This window comes from Oncorhynchus kisutch, linkage group LG9, assembly GCF_002021735.2.
Source record: "Oncorhynchus kisutch isolate 150728-3 linkage group LG9, Okis_V2, whole genome shotgun sequence".
Taxonomy (NCBI): domain Eukaryota; kingdom Metazoa; phylum Chordata; class Actinopteri; order Salmoniformes; family Salmonidae; genus Oncorhynchus; species Oncorhynchus kisutch.
Window position 1 is genome coordinate 32,932,008 of NC_034182.2, and position 14,580 is coordinate 32,946,587.

Below are 14,580 nucleotides of genomic sequence, written 5' to 3' on the forward strand. Positions count from 1 at the left end.
ATTTTCCCTGACACCCAAAAGTACTTGTTACATTTTGAATGCTTAGCAGGACAGGACAATTGTCTAATTCACACACTTATCAAGAGAACATCCCTGGTCATCCCTACTGCCCCTGATCAGGTGGACTCATTCAACACATGTTTTGATTCTAAATCACGTCTGAGTGTTGGAATGTGCCCCTGGCTATGTGTCATTTTTTAAAATATTTTTTATGACATTTGTGCCATCTGGTTTGCTTAAAAAAAGGAATTTGAAAAGGATTTATACTTTTACTTTTAACACTTAAATATATTTTAGCAATTACATGTGCTTTTGATACTTAAGTACATTTAAAACCGAATACTTTTAGAGTTTTACTCAAGTAGTATTTTACTGGGTGACTTTCACTTTTACTTGAGTCATTTTCTATTAAGGTATCTTTACATTTACTCAAGTATGACAATTGGGTACTTTTTCCACCACTGGTCGTAGCCTAAACCTATCGATGTTATGTTGAACTGGGTGAATGGAATATGAATGACAGTCATCCAACGTGCTGTAATAGAAATAAGGCCAACCCTCATAAGAAAATCCTCCTCCTTCATCTTAAACGGCACTGACCGCCCCTGGTGTTCACAGTGCATAATTACATGGAATTTATGCTATATTTTCTTGTTATGTAAGGGTTCATCAAGGATGCTTTGTGCAGTTCTATGGAAATATACCATGATTCAGGGGGTGATACGGATCCTGAGGCATAAGCTGGGAATGGGTATATTTCCATAGAACTGCAGAGTGGAGTTGATCATCCTGTTTATACCCCAGACTTAAAGGGATACTTTAAACTGCCCACAGTGACATATAAATGGTATGCCTGAGTTCATCTGGCTCTCGGGAAGAAGATAAAGGGCTTCATTGCCAAAATCCTTAAGTATCTCTTTAAACAAAAATGAATAAATGATGTTCTAATGTACAGTACCATACCACTATGTAGATTACTTTAACAATGTGTATTTATTTATTTATAACAGACAGAATTTCATAAATGAAATGCACAACATTTCTGGAGCAAGAGAGAGTTCGCCTAAATTACAATATTATTGATACAAATGTATTAATTTGACTATGCAATGTATGATTTGTGCATGCAAATAAAGACATGATATTTATGGGATTCATTCACTCAAACATATTTGGTCACAAATGCATTAGGGTTTGTGGGAGGCCATGTATGGCTAAGTGTGGGTCGCAATCTCTCCTTGCCTTTTACTTTCAATGTAAAGAAACACTAAAGTAATTTAATTATTTGTGTGAAGAATCCCTTTCACAGACACAGAATGTATAGTTATGCATTATTGAAATTATTGCATTATTGAAATGCCTATAAATTATTATTATTATAGCAGCTCAATAAGTGATGAATTGGCCTTGGGTTGTGTTCCTAGGAGATGGTGCCTAGCAGCCACAGTTCAACTGTAGATATGTCAGGAGTGCTGACATCTGGAAATATACACAAACACAAATCAGATTTGGCCTCCGTTTACTAAATATCATAACTGAACATCATCTCAAATGTTTGGAGGGAAGATTGAAGAAAACATTTATTCTCATCGCTAGCTGCATACTGTGGAATGGTGTCCATGGTATTAAATAATGTACAATATTCCAAGCCATGGTATAAAAGCGATAATCAACCCCGGGCTCTGTGCGTTCTCTGGAAAATAATGCAACTCAGTGGAAGGTCAGTTCCACTCCGCTAGCGCGTCGTCACTCCTTGAACGCATAGCCACTCCTTGATGATCCCTTATTGCAAGACTATACTGCATCCTACCATTTACAACAAATATCCTACTCTTTTTTTTTCAAGGCACATGCGCACTGTAAAGGGGTAGGCAGAATGATATTCAGAAGTTAACATGTGGCAAAACAAATTACATGATAGGACTGACATTTTTTTCAGATCAATTCATATCTAGGTAACATGTCAGACAAACACTGACGATATCTAGATATCTAGAGAAAGTGATGCAGAGCGCTATGTGAAAAAAGCATGGTTGGTTGACTGGTATAAGAGACTGACGGTGCCTCTGGTTCTTTAACAGATGCTATACGTTGCCATGTGGGAGAGTTTGGGATACAGTATTGGTTGGCTGGAAAGGTTGCCTTTCTTGGAAAGGCAGTTCAGTTGAAAATGTAACATGGGCGAAAACAAATGGAATTAGGATGCCATCTTTTGGCCAATGTGTTTCATTACATATTTTGAAGAGACGACGGTCAATGTTCTTTAATAATGTTTTATTGTAAACATATAGATATGTGCGGGTGGAGAGACAAATCGTCGAAGCTTTTCAACCTTCCTGTGTTGCATTATGGTCATAAAGTGAAGCAGTTTAACAAGGCAAAAGCTTGTAAAATGGAGGCTAGCTTTAGGAGAAAACACTTTACATGAACTATGACTTATTAAGATTACATATTGCTATCATGAACAACTAGCTATTTTATATTTTGCTTCAGTTACGACAGGTTTGCAGCAATGGATAATAATGGTAATGCTAAAATGTGACACTTGTATGATAGCATTATGTAAATCATATTCAACTTAAATAGTAACCCGTCTTTGATCATGTAGGGCAGTGTCCTGGAGTACCCCCTGGGTTGCACATTTTTGTTCCACCCTTATATAAGCACACGTGATTGAACTAATCATCAAGCCCTTGATTAATTGAATTAGGTGTGCTAGTATTGACCTGTAGGAGGTATGTGCAACCCTTGATGGTAAATCGGGGACCAGAGTTGAGAAAGGAGGCTATAGTGGGAGCCATAGAGGATTCTATGTATATTCAGGGGAGGAGCTAGTTTCTGAGAAGCCAGGTGGGGGTGGAGCCATGGGCGTGGCTAAAGTAACTCCACCACCACGGTTTCTCCTGCCCCTCCTCTCCGTTCTGGTTCTGCTCGCTAATGGTGTAGCGCTCAAACTGGTTGTAGGGGTCGAAGTGCTCATAGGTCCCCATGGACGGGATTCTATAGTCCTCCTCCATGTCAGGCTCCACCACAGCCTTCTGCAGGACAAAGTCCACCCGGCCTGCTTTCTGCATGCGTGCCGGGAGGTGGATCTTTTTCATGGCTCTGGTGTAGCCCGGTGCAGACGCAGTCAAGATGTGGATGCCGGCGGTTAGCAAGCGCCAGTAGTCTCCGTTTTCAGCTAGAGAGAGTGTGAGGACGTTTTTTTTTTCAAATGCTCACCACCCAGAATCATACTGACATTTTCTAGTAAAAATGACCAATCGAAGAGGCTGACTTTACCTGTGGTGATGTCATGCCTTATTCCTCTGACAGATATCCTTGCCCCTTTGATTCCATTCCCGTCCTCATCCTTTACTATTCCCTTTATTCCACGGTGGACCTGGTAAACATTGAGACGCAGGGTTAGTGGAGAACTCGTCTCAGATTTGTGAAAAGGAGTGCTGTTTTGGAATGAAATGCTGGCTTTAAAGTCTCTCACCGACTCCATGAATGTGAGCAGAGCCTCTTTGTTGTCCTTCCAGCCAGTGTATAACTCCTCCTCAGCTGGGAACTTATCACAGCCCAACTCCACCGTCACCTCAAAACAGTTAGTGTGGAGGTAGTTGAAGTCCTGCATACCTGAACACATGACAGGAAGAACAACGTACCAGTGATAGAAACTACAAACCACCATCTTCATAATTGAACTAGTGACAATAACTAAGAGTGCCACCAGGTGGCGATCATAGTTCATAATATAACTTGCCTATTATGTTCATTGAGCCTGCATCAGCTATTTCAATCACAGGAGGAAGGTTCATAAGAACAGTTGCTTCCCACCATTCTTGATTTCTTGCTTTACTTTACATTCTAGCTTTTTGACATTTGACAGCATAGGTGGGAGCTAGTGACATCAGCATTTCGCTGCACCGCTGTAAGACCTGCTAAACTGTGTACGTGACCAGGAAACGTTGATTTGATAATGATAGCTGTGATGGAATGAATGGATCGATACCATTCTATTACAGCCGTTAATATGAGTCCGTCCTCCCAAACGAAGGTGCCACCAGCCACCCGCTCGCTATATCGTCACTTCAACAGTCCTGGACTGTTTTTAATTTGACCGTTTTTTATTTTATTTTAAACTTACCACCTGCAAAGCTGTACCACCATGCTCCATTTATGATGCCGTCCTGGCCGATGCTGCCAAAGTTCTCACACCTTCCAGAGTTTCCTTCTGACATGGTGGCATGGGCATCTGCATATGTTCTCGCTATCTGCTTGAATACCTGTAGCCAAAAATACAATATATTATCTTTGTCGTATTCATAAAAAATATAATGGGTAGTTTCGTTTACCTTTAAATTTGATATGTTACATTAGTTTGATTTGGTAGCAGCTGAGATACATTTTCTTCTTTCTTTACATGTATGTTACATGACGACTGTCGAGGAAATAAAAATACAATTCATCTTTATATATGTAGAGCATGAACAATCAATGGGCCTTCTCTCTGCAACAGACACACTTCAGATCATATTGACTGTACATGTTGCTGTCAGTCCCGCTTACCTGTTCATCTGGCGTGGGGGAGAACATCTTCTGCTCTAGTGGGTGTTTGGAGAGGTCGTAGGGGTAGGACACCAACAACTCCCCTCCGTGGAAGTTAGCTGAGAGCACAAAGGGAAAGGATCTGATCCACTTCATGACTGCGTATGTCTCTGGAGCTACCTGCATTATGACACACATAAAGACAAGCATATCAATTACAGTCAACAGTTTTATTGGGCACATCAATAAAACACATGGTTTTGGAAATGATGGCATAACAGGGTACAATCAGGTGCCGGTTAACAACAATTACCCATCGTCAACTTCTCAATTAAAACTTGATGATTGGTAATCAAAACTCAATTCAAACTTTGATATTTAACATTGAAGATAAATGACACAGAGATTGAGGTAGTCACTTCATACAAGTACTTGGGAGTATGGCTAGACGGTACACTGTCCTTCTCTCAGCACATATCAAAGCTGCAGGCTAAAGTTAAATTTAGACTTGGCTTCCTCTATCGTGATCGCTCCTCTTTCACCCCAGCTGCCAAACTAACCCTGATTCAGATGACCATCCTACCCGTGCTAGATTACGGAGACATAATTTATAGATCGGCAGGTAAGGGTGCTCTCGAGCGGCTAGATGTTCTTTACCATTCGGACATCAGATTTGCCACCAATGCTCCTTATAGGACACATGACTGCACTCTATACTCCTCTGTAAACTGATCATCTCTGTATACCTGTCGCAAGACCCACTGGTTGATGCTTATTTATAAAAGTCTTAGACCTCACTCCCCCCTATCTGAGAGATCTACTGCAGCCTTCATCCTCCACATACAACACCTGTTCTGCCAGTCACATTCTGTTAAAGGTCCCCAAAGCGCACACATCCCTGGGTCGCTCCTCTTTTCAGTTCGTTGCAGCTAGTGACTGGAACGAGCTGCAACAAATACTCAAACTGGACAGTTTTATCTCAATCTCTTCATTCAAAGACTTAATCATGGAAACTCTTACTGACCGTTGTGGCTGCTTTGCGTGATGTATTGTTGTCTCTACCTTCTTGCCCTTTGTGCTGTTGTCTGTGCCCAATAATGTTTGTACCATGTTTTGTGCTGCTACCATGTTGTGCTGCTGCCATGTTGTGTTGCTACCATGTTGTTGTCATGTTGTTGCTGCCATGCTGTGTTTTCATGTGTTGCTGCCATGCTATGTTGTTGTCTTAGGTCTCTCTTTATCTGGTGTTGTCTCTTGTTGTGATGTGTGTTTTGTCCTATATTTTCCTTTAAAAAATTTTAACCCAGCCCCCGTCCCCACAGGAGGCCTTTTGCCTTTTGGTAGGCCGTCATTGTAAATAATAATTTGTTCTTAACTGACTTGCCTAGTTAAATAAAGGTTACAATTTTTTACATGTAAATCCAAATGACATTGAAAGCAGTCATCATTGCACAATATTTGATGCATGTATTATTATCCGCAAGTATAAAATCCCACACGAAATGCAAGCATGGATGGCTAGGAAGTCATACTGTACCTTACCAAACCAGTAAGCGTCTGGGATTGGGATGTGGTTGCTACGGAAATGTCTGTGTCTGCGCCGGCTGTAAACGATCGTAGTCAGGTCAGGGAAGTTCCTGTTCAGGTCAATGTTCTGGGCGTTGCCTCGACCCAGGGTCCAGCTGTTGTAGTTCTGAGCCTGTTGGGTTCATACAGTGGTAGTCAGGTTGGTATGTGAGTCAAAGCAGACATGTCAAAGCATACTGTAGGATCTTCGCTGTAAAGTAATATGAAATCAGCGATAGTTTAAACCAAATAGAGGCCTGTTGTTGTTGTTTTTTAAAGCTGGGAAACTGATTACATACGGTACATTAATACCTTTCTGGCAAATGTAATTCGTTTTACACAATGATAAAACAACAAAATATTAAAATGACGTGTCAAACAACGTTGATTCAACCTACCTCCTCGTTCTCAGGGTCAATGGTGTCCTGGAGCTCGGCGGCAGCTAGCTCGTAACCGTCTGGGTTCATGGAGGGCAGGATGTGGATACGCGTGGTGTTGATCAGGGTCTGGATGCGCCGGTTCCCCAGCAGGTACTCTGAACACAGGTACTGGGCCAGGTAGATCAACAGCTGGCGACCCAGCACCTCGTTCCCATGCATGTTTCCTATGTACTTCATCTCTGGTTCAACTGTTGATATAAGGTGACCGGATATTGACTTATTTTAAACGTATTCAACTAAAGAGTCCCTTGAGATGAATGATCTGTTTTCCATGGAGACTTAACCAAGACAGCAGCTTACATTTAGAAAAGTTACATTGTCCCTGGTTGAACTGTGGACATAGGCGAGATAATAATTAAGGGCCCGATTCTGACCCGTGTTAAGTGTGCGGGAATGGAACATAATCCCCTTTTGATGCACTTTTCTCTCTGTGCATTCTGACCTTGAACTTAAGCATTATTTGTGTAGGATGGAGCTCGAATAATTGACGGTGTGGCGGAGGTGTGTACAGAAACGCCATGTTCTGACCCTGCATCCCACTGCTGGTTTCCTTCTGAAACTAAGCAGCGTTGGTCCTGATTGGCCCCTGGATGGGAGACCAGATGCTGCTGGAAGTGGTGTTGGTGGGCCAGTAGGAGGCACTCTTTTGTCTGGTCTAGAAAAAGATCCCAATGCCCCAGGGCAGTGATTGAGGACATTTCCCTGTGTAGGGTGCTGTCTTTCAGATGGGGCATTAAACGGGTGTCCTGACTCTCTGTGGTCACTAAAGATCCCATGACACATCGTAAGAGTAGGGGTGTTAACCCTGGTGTCCTGGCTAAATTCCCAATCTGGCCCTCATACCATCCTGGTCACCTAATCATCCCCAGCTTCCTATTGGTTCATTCCTCTCCCCTGTAACTATTCCCCAGGTTGTTGCTGTAAATTAAAATGTGTTCTCAGTCAATTTAACTGAAAAAATAAACACAAAAAAAGAATAATTCCACTATCTTTATGTGTGAGGAAACCATGACTAAAGTCCAGCGAACCTACCTGTTTCAAGTGGAAGAAGCATCTATTGAATATTTTTGATTTAAATAACACCATTCTCCAGGCACTGTAATTTACAACTTGATAAGAGCTAGGTAAATGAGTAATCCGTTTGGATAAGGGAATTGTAAATATAGGCTAAATGACACTTGTTTTAGGTCTACTTTACCTTATAATCGCTGGAGATAAATGTGAAACCAGTCATATGGCAGCAAACTGAAGCATATCAACATATCAACTTTACCACAGTAAAGTTTATGAAATGCTGTGCCATTATGCAGAGTTTAAATTGTAGTCTTTTAACTTGCAGGGATGGTCACTCCCGAATGTCTTAATTATAGCCTACTCCGGCTTTCTCTGTCTCCTATTTCTATCATGTTAATAATTAGCCACTATCAGTATCGACCATCAGTAGGCCTAATAACAACACATATTCAACTGCCAATTTACTGTTAGTTCCCAGTTAGTTTAGCCTACATTATAATTCCATTTAATTTCATTGTATGGCAGTGTCAGTACACAGTTCCATGGTTAGTTCAACCAACAGAGGGTATAGTCTACTATCGTACACTATTCTCCCTATTATAATTCTATGTACGCTAATGATCCCACATTACCCTGGGTTGAACTGAAAGTGGCCATTTTCAGAACGAATCAAACCACTGTTTTCTTTTGTGCGTAAAGGCTCTCCAAACCAATTCATGATTCATAAATACTTTCCTAAACCTAAATAAGTATGTATAAATCTGTGTTTTCAGCAGTTTAATTAAATGTTTTCAGCGCGTGCAAGGTAGCACCGGCATGGTGCATTACGCGGCTGAATAAGGTCAATCTGAATACCAAATAGGAATGGCGTACATTCCTACGTCGGAATCAGCCCCTAATTGAATAGCATTGAGAGACATATGACGGCGTTTAAGAAATAGCATTCCCAGGACTCACACTGTAGTGCACCGAGGACCATTAGTACTTACGCAATTCATGTACTCCAGGGTTGTTTGAGAACTCTATCACTAGCAGGTCTTTGCCCTCCACACTGCGGCCAATGCTGTAGGTCATGGCGATTTCGGGGCATCGTGCTGCAGTCTTCTTCAGGATGCTGTTCATCTGGGCGTTAGACTGATAGCTAAACTGGATGACAGTATGAGGCTTCTCAGGGGTATTACCTTCTTCCTGTATCGCTAGGATAAACAAGAGATGGCGACACTGTATGATATTGATTTGAAAAGCATTTATAACCACCTATGAACAGTTAAGTGTAATGTCTTATTTGTGGAAGTTATTATGAAGTGTAACCAAAGATATAGAGGTCAATAGTGTTCCAAGCCAGTTCATGACACTTTGTATTAACTAGCAAGTGTGACTTTTGACTCAGTGTCCTAGAAAAGTTAACATCGAAAGCGTAACCATGCGTCAATAAACCGCCTCATCGGGTGTATATCGAGATACCTCATTACTAAATGAGGCCTTAGTCTTTCATCTCATGTCGAGTAGAGCCCTGTAAAATGTCAGCAGACAGAGAAATTACATAAAGTGGAAAAGGCCCCCGTCTCCCCTGTATAAATGTGCTCTTTTAGGGAAATGTGCAAGACCTAAAAGGTAAGAAACTGAATGAAGTTGAAACATAAGACCAGAGACATCTGTTCAAAATAAATATCATGGAATTAATTACATAGGCTTGCCAGACATCTTGTATTTCAGTTAGAATCAAAGATATTTTTGGAAACAGATTTCATACTACACTAAAAAGCTGTTGTGCAAAATGTGGTACCACCATCTGTGTGAATATCTACACTCATATCATATATGTAATATGCATATCTATGATTTATTTCAGCTAAATGGCTACATTAACTGTTATTGTGTCAGTATAGGCTCCTGTAGGACTTGCTTATGGTGGCATAGAGCAGCTGCAGAGATAAACAGAAAGAGAGAGAGAGAGTACACAGGAAGAGAGAGAGAGAGTACACAGGAAGAGAGGACTCATGAACACTCAGAGCAATCACACAGCTGGAATGGTTGGTTGTTTGCAGCTTCAGGGAGAAACAAACTGTACTGAACTCACGTTAGACTGATCACTGCTCTGGTGAACAGGGAAAAACAAACTGTACTGAACTCACGTTAGACTGATCACTGATCTGGTGAACAGGGAGAAACAAACTGTACTGAACTCACGTTAGACTGATCACTGATCTGGTGAACAGGGAGAAACAAACTGTACTGAACTCACGTTAGATTGATCACTGCTCTGGTGAACAGGGAGAAACAAACTGTACTGAACTCACGTTAGACTGATCACTGATCTGGTGAACAGGGAGAAACAAACTGTACTGAACTCACGTTAGACTGATCACTGATCTGGTGAACAGGGAGAAACAAACTGTACTGAACTCACGTTAGATTGATCACTGCTCTGGTGAACAGGGAGAAACAAACTGTACTGAACTCACGTTAGATTGATCACTGCTCTGGTGAACAGGGAGAAACAAACTGTACTGAACTCACGTTAGATTGATCACTGCTCTGGTGAACAGGGAGAAACAAACTGTACTGAACTCACGTTAGACTGATCACTGCTCTGGTGAACATATACTACTGTTCTCTGTCACCTATCAGTGTGAACTCATAGACTTGTTAAAACGCATATATCTTGTAGGAGGCAAGATATTAATGGCAGATATGTTAACGTCATTGTAAATAAGAATTTGTTGTTAACTGACTTGCCAAGTTAAATAAAGGTTCATTTAAAAAATGTGTTGACCAGATTGTGGCATAATACAATCATCAAAAAACTGTGAATGTTACATGTAAAAAGGCATTTGAATTGACCTATAAATAGTTTACATACATTCTTTAGGTGTGCCGCAAGGAGCAATGTGGCAACCGGGAGACTGTCATTAATCTGGATAGAAACTGCATTCTCAGTTACCACTCAATATGCTTCTGTTATTAAAAGGGGTTTGGGTGTTATTTTTCTTTATAATGACATAATCTTGTAATAATATTGACACACATGGTTCTCTCTAGTTTTACATTTTGCTCAGGGGATTGTTTTATGCATGAAAATATTATTTGAGTCAACATCATACTGCACAGTTAGTGTCATACTGTTGTCACTATCATATATTGATAGTCATTTTTATGACACACCAGTTAAACTGTGGCCGTTACCTCGTAAGCCCTCCAGTGGGTCGTAACAGCCCTCCTGGTCACTGACAAAGAAGCGGTCACAGTCCAGGAAGTATGGCCAGGCCATCTCGATGCCCTCGAAGGCGTGGTAACAGTTCTTCCTCACAGCCTCGCACGTACTCCTGCACGGCTTCAGCACCTTACATTATTTAAAAAAAACGTCATTCAATTATTGAAAGTGGGATATATATATTTTTTTACTGAAGAAGGCGCTGCATTACCAAAATGTTGGTTATTAGATTTACCCATTAAATTGTTGGGAACATATATATAGAGTGCAATTTTCTTGGATTTATTTGTATTATTACATTATCCTTTGTTAGCATCAAACCTTCTCCTTCTCGCAGCGAGGCACCAGCACTGAACAGCCTAGCATGCGGATGTCCGGGGTGCACTCTCCATTGAGCAAGTTGTGGACCACACTGACGAGGAGGTACTCGGGGCCCAGCTCGGCCTCCTCGCGGGTCCTGTGGCCCAGGATGTTGGGGAACACGGTGTGGGTATAGGACATGTCGTCGCAATAGTTCATCATGATGTCCATGCACTTGGCTGAGTAGAGGAACGAGCCAACCGAGGAGCAGGACAAATTCAGTATTATAATGGTGAGTGACTGATCTGAATGTGGCTTACCGTGTTGAATCATCAAAGTATAGAATACATACTGTTATATCAATAGGTTCATCATTATGTAATGTGTTATAATACCATTTATTGTCTCATAATTTCATGAAATCTTTGCAATTAACATCGGTGTAACCTTCGGGTGCTTTTGTAAGGTGGGTGGCAACATTTTCATAGAACAATATGTTGGTTCTAAAACATTTTCAGGTAGGCGTAGTGTTAACCTGCTTGTAAGATGCTGCTTTGAGACCATATGTTCTCTCCCTTGTAAATCAGTATGTTTAGGGGTATTGGCCAGGTTGTTCTTTCTCTTGTACTTTTACATTTGTTCTAAGTTAATTTGTTAAAGAAACCTAGCTAAGATGCTCAGTACACAATAAGGCTCATTACTCATATCCTTGGCATGGAAAATGAGCATAACCTGATATTAGGAAGTCATATGGATATGCATGAAGAATCCACCCCTTGGACTAAAACATCTTTATTGTCTCATATAGCTAGCTACCTCTCTGCAGTACTGAAAATGATCAAGTTCAAATATTTCTATTATCAGTGAAGATTAAAATGTGAATATTTCATACAGGCATTTATCATCCAAAAATACACTTGATAGCTCGGAGAGGCCTTAAGGCCATAATATCCCATTTAGCCTAATCACTTAGTAAAACTTCATCTTCAAAAGTGTGATAGGTTGTTCAACCTGTGGTTTGATAAAATTGTATAAATGTACAGTCCTTTAGGCCTTCTTTCTGTATGAACAGTACGTTCAAAGCTATCTAACTGTGGTGCAATACACACAACATGTTAGGATGCTTTCAATTGGTTTAGAATAGTCAGAGTCGGTCCTAAAATCATAACCTTAGCATATGTTGTCACCAAGGCTTTACAAACATCACATTTACATGAGTTGAAGGATTTATTGAAGAAAATAAAATGTACATACGTTGTTCTGGTTCTGGTTGTGGTTCTTTGCAAAAGATACCTGAAAGACACATCTATTGTTAGTTGCTGTCATGCATTTAACACTAGATGGCAGAATCGCATTTATCACCAGCGTTATTGTGACACTATAAAATCTGCTTTTTATTAACCCTGTCATCTTGCTTCACGATCTCTCCTCCCAAATGTCTATATTTCAGTAAAAACGTATTAATGCTGAGAATTGTCATTCTTTGGATCAGGTCACCTCTCACTAGTGATGAATATCTACCTCAATCTTTATAGCCCACAGTTCTATAATAATTCTCTGAAGAAAAATAAGCACTTTATTTCGCACTAATTTGTGACACGAGGTTATTTTTTTTTTGTTGTTACGGTTGGCTTGTAAATACACATTGTGAATAGAAGCATCACAGTTTGCATGTCTTGTCTGAGATATAATGAAATATTTCTGAACCATGCACTTTTATTTCAGAACTAGCCCTAACATCATCACTTCCTTCCAATGCATAAAACACCATGTGCGTTATCATAAACAACAAAGAGTTGGCCTACTTTACCTAGAAATTCGTCTTCAGGGTCGCAGAGCGAAGGGGCACACCAAACAACTGTCGCCAGTGCATTCAGAAAAACAATAGTCTTCATTTTCCTCCGTATAAATTCCATATTTTGTGATGTGGCACCTCAAGGCTACTGTGCTTAATTGCACGAGAACTTTTTGGGCTTCCCCAAAAAGTGAGTTTATTACACGAATTACGGTCGACTATCAAATTACAAAGGAAAATGTTTCGGACGGAAATGGAAGACTGGGTGGAGGTGGAATCATTTGCGCAAGTAAACTTTGCGCAAGTAAACTTTCTGAAATACACCTGTTAACAATTCCTATACTCTAAACCATCTTGCTCAACTATTTCCAACACTTTTTTATTCAATGTTAACCTTATAATTTCTTACCTCTAAATGTATGTATTGGATTATGTGAACAGTGGACATTAACTGTAAAATAATAGGCCACCATTTCTTTCCGTCAGTGCTATCCGGGATCATTGGGGTGACCCCTAACCTTAACCCTTACCCTAACCATAACCCTCACCTTAACCCTTACATAACCCCCTTCAATGGGGTAGGAACTTCCCAATGATTTCGAATAGAACCGACTTATTGTTTTCTCGGCCCATTTGCCCAGTCCTTTAGTCCTTACTCAAGACAGTCATTTGATCCCCTTCAACCAATCAGCAATATGCTTTGAAGAATGTCAGGATATGTGAGAGTGTGGTAAATTGGACCAAAGTGGTAAATAGAGCCAACTTGTTTCAATGGAAAACATACACCAAATTAATAATTTGATCAAATATTTAGTCTGTGAAGTCTGTGAAGAAAGAAACCACATGGAAAAAGTCAAATGAATTTATTGTGTTATAGGTTTCATGGTGCTTGTATTTAAACCAAAGTAAATTATTTTTAGATTGCATTCATCAGTTGGGGTCTCTTTGAGCTTTAATATGAGGTCCTAAACCTAGAATGAAAGTTCATCCTTGTAGCTGTGTGGGCTAATCAGGGGTTGGAGCCGGTTCAGGGAGAAAAAACAAATGTTTTTTTTTTGAGGAACAGAATCAGAACTGGGAATAAAAGTGATCTATATTGTTCTGGAACTGCACCATTATTTTAAAAGCATGGGAACCGGTTAATAAGGTTATTTTGCATTCAGGGCAATTTTTTCAGTCCCACAAAAAGTCCCACAAGGCACCTATGCAAAGCCCTCACAGTCACTTAAACTTATTCCAGTGTCTGCCTGCCAGCTGAACATCTTTGCCAGTATGTGTGTATGCAACCTGTCCCCCCCCTCAGAAGCTTAGGCTAATGTAGCCTATTGACGTTACAAGCATGATTCAGAAATTAGGGGCGGCAGTGTAGCCTAGTGGTTAGAGCATTGGACTAGTAACCGAAAGTTTGCAAGTTCAAATCCCTGAGCTGACAAGGTACAAAATCTGTCGTTCTGCCCTTGAACAGGCAGTTAACCCACTAGGCCGTCATTGAAAATAAGAATTTGTCCTGCTGACTTGCCTAGTAATAGATTTTTAATTAGAGAAGAATGGATGAACTGTTTCAATGTTAGTTATGGATACTGTAGTTATCACGTTTCACATGGAATTTGTTAACAACAAAAAGGTAAGACGTGTTTTTCACGTCATTCTGGCGCTGCGCTACACACACAAGCTTGTTAGCTAGCTAGCTCTGGTCCAACAATAAGCCAACTCTTGGA

General features: G+C 40.5%; 1 protein-coding gene across 1 annotated transcript; it reads right to left on the reverse strand.

Moving 5' to 3' along the window:
• Positions 1-974: 974 nt before the first annotated feature.
• LOC109897071 (carboxypeptidase Z) lies at positions 975-13,288 on the reverse strand. The gene is made up of 12 exons (XM_020491594.2): positions 12,878-13,288; positions 12,322-12,360; positions 11,089-11,306; positions 10,740-10,896; positions 8,543-8,749; positions 6,498-6,727; positions 6,071-6,232; positions 4,555-4,713; positions 4,133-4,271; positions 3,482-3,621; positions 3,283-3,382; positions 975-3,181 (listed from the first exon to the last, which is right to left on the reverse strand). The coding sequence occupies exons 1-12, from the start codon at positions 12,981-12,983 to the stop codon at positions 2,832-2,834; spliced, it is 2,007 nt and encodes a 668-aa protein (XP_020347183.1). The 5' UTR covers positions 12,984-13,288; the 3' UTR covers positions 975-2,831.
• Between the last annotated feature and the right edge of the window lie 1,292 nt (positions 13,289-14,580).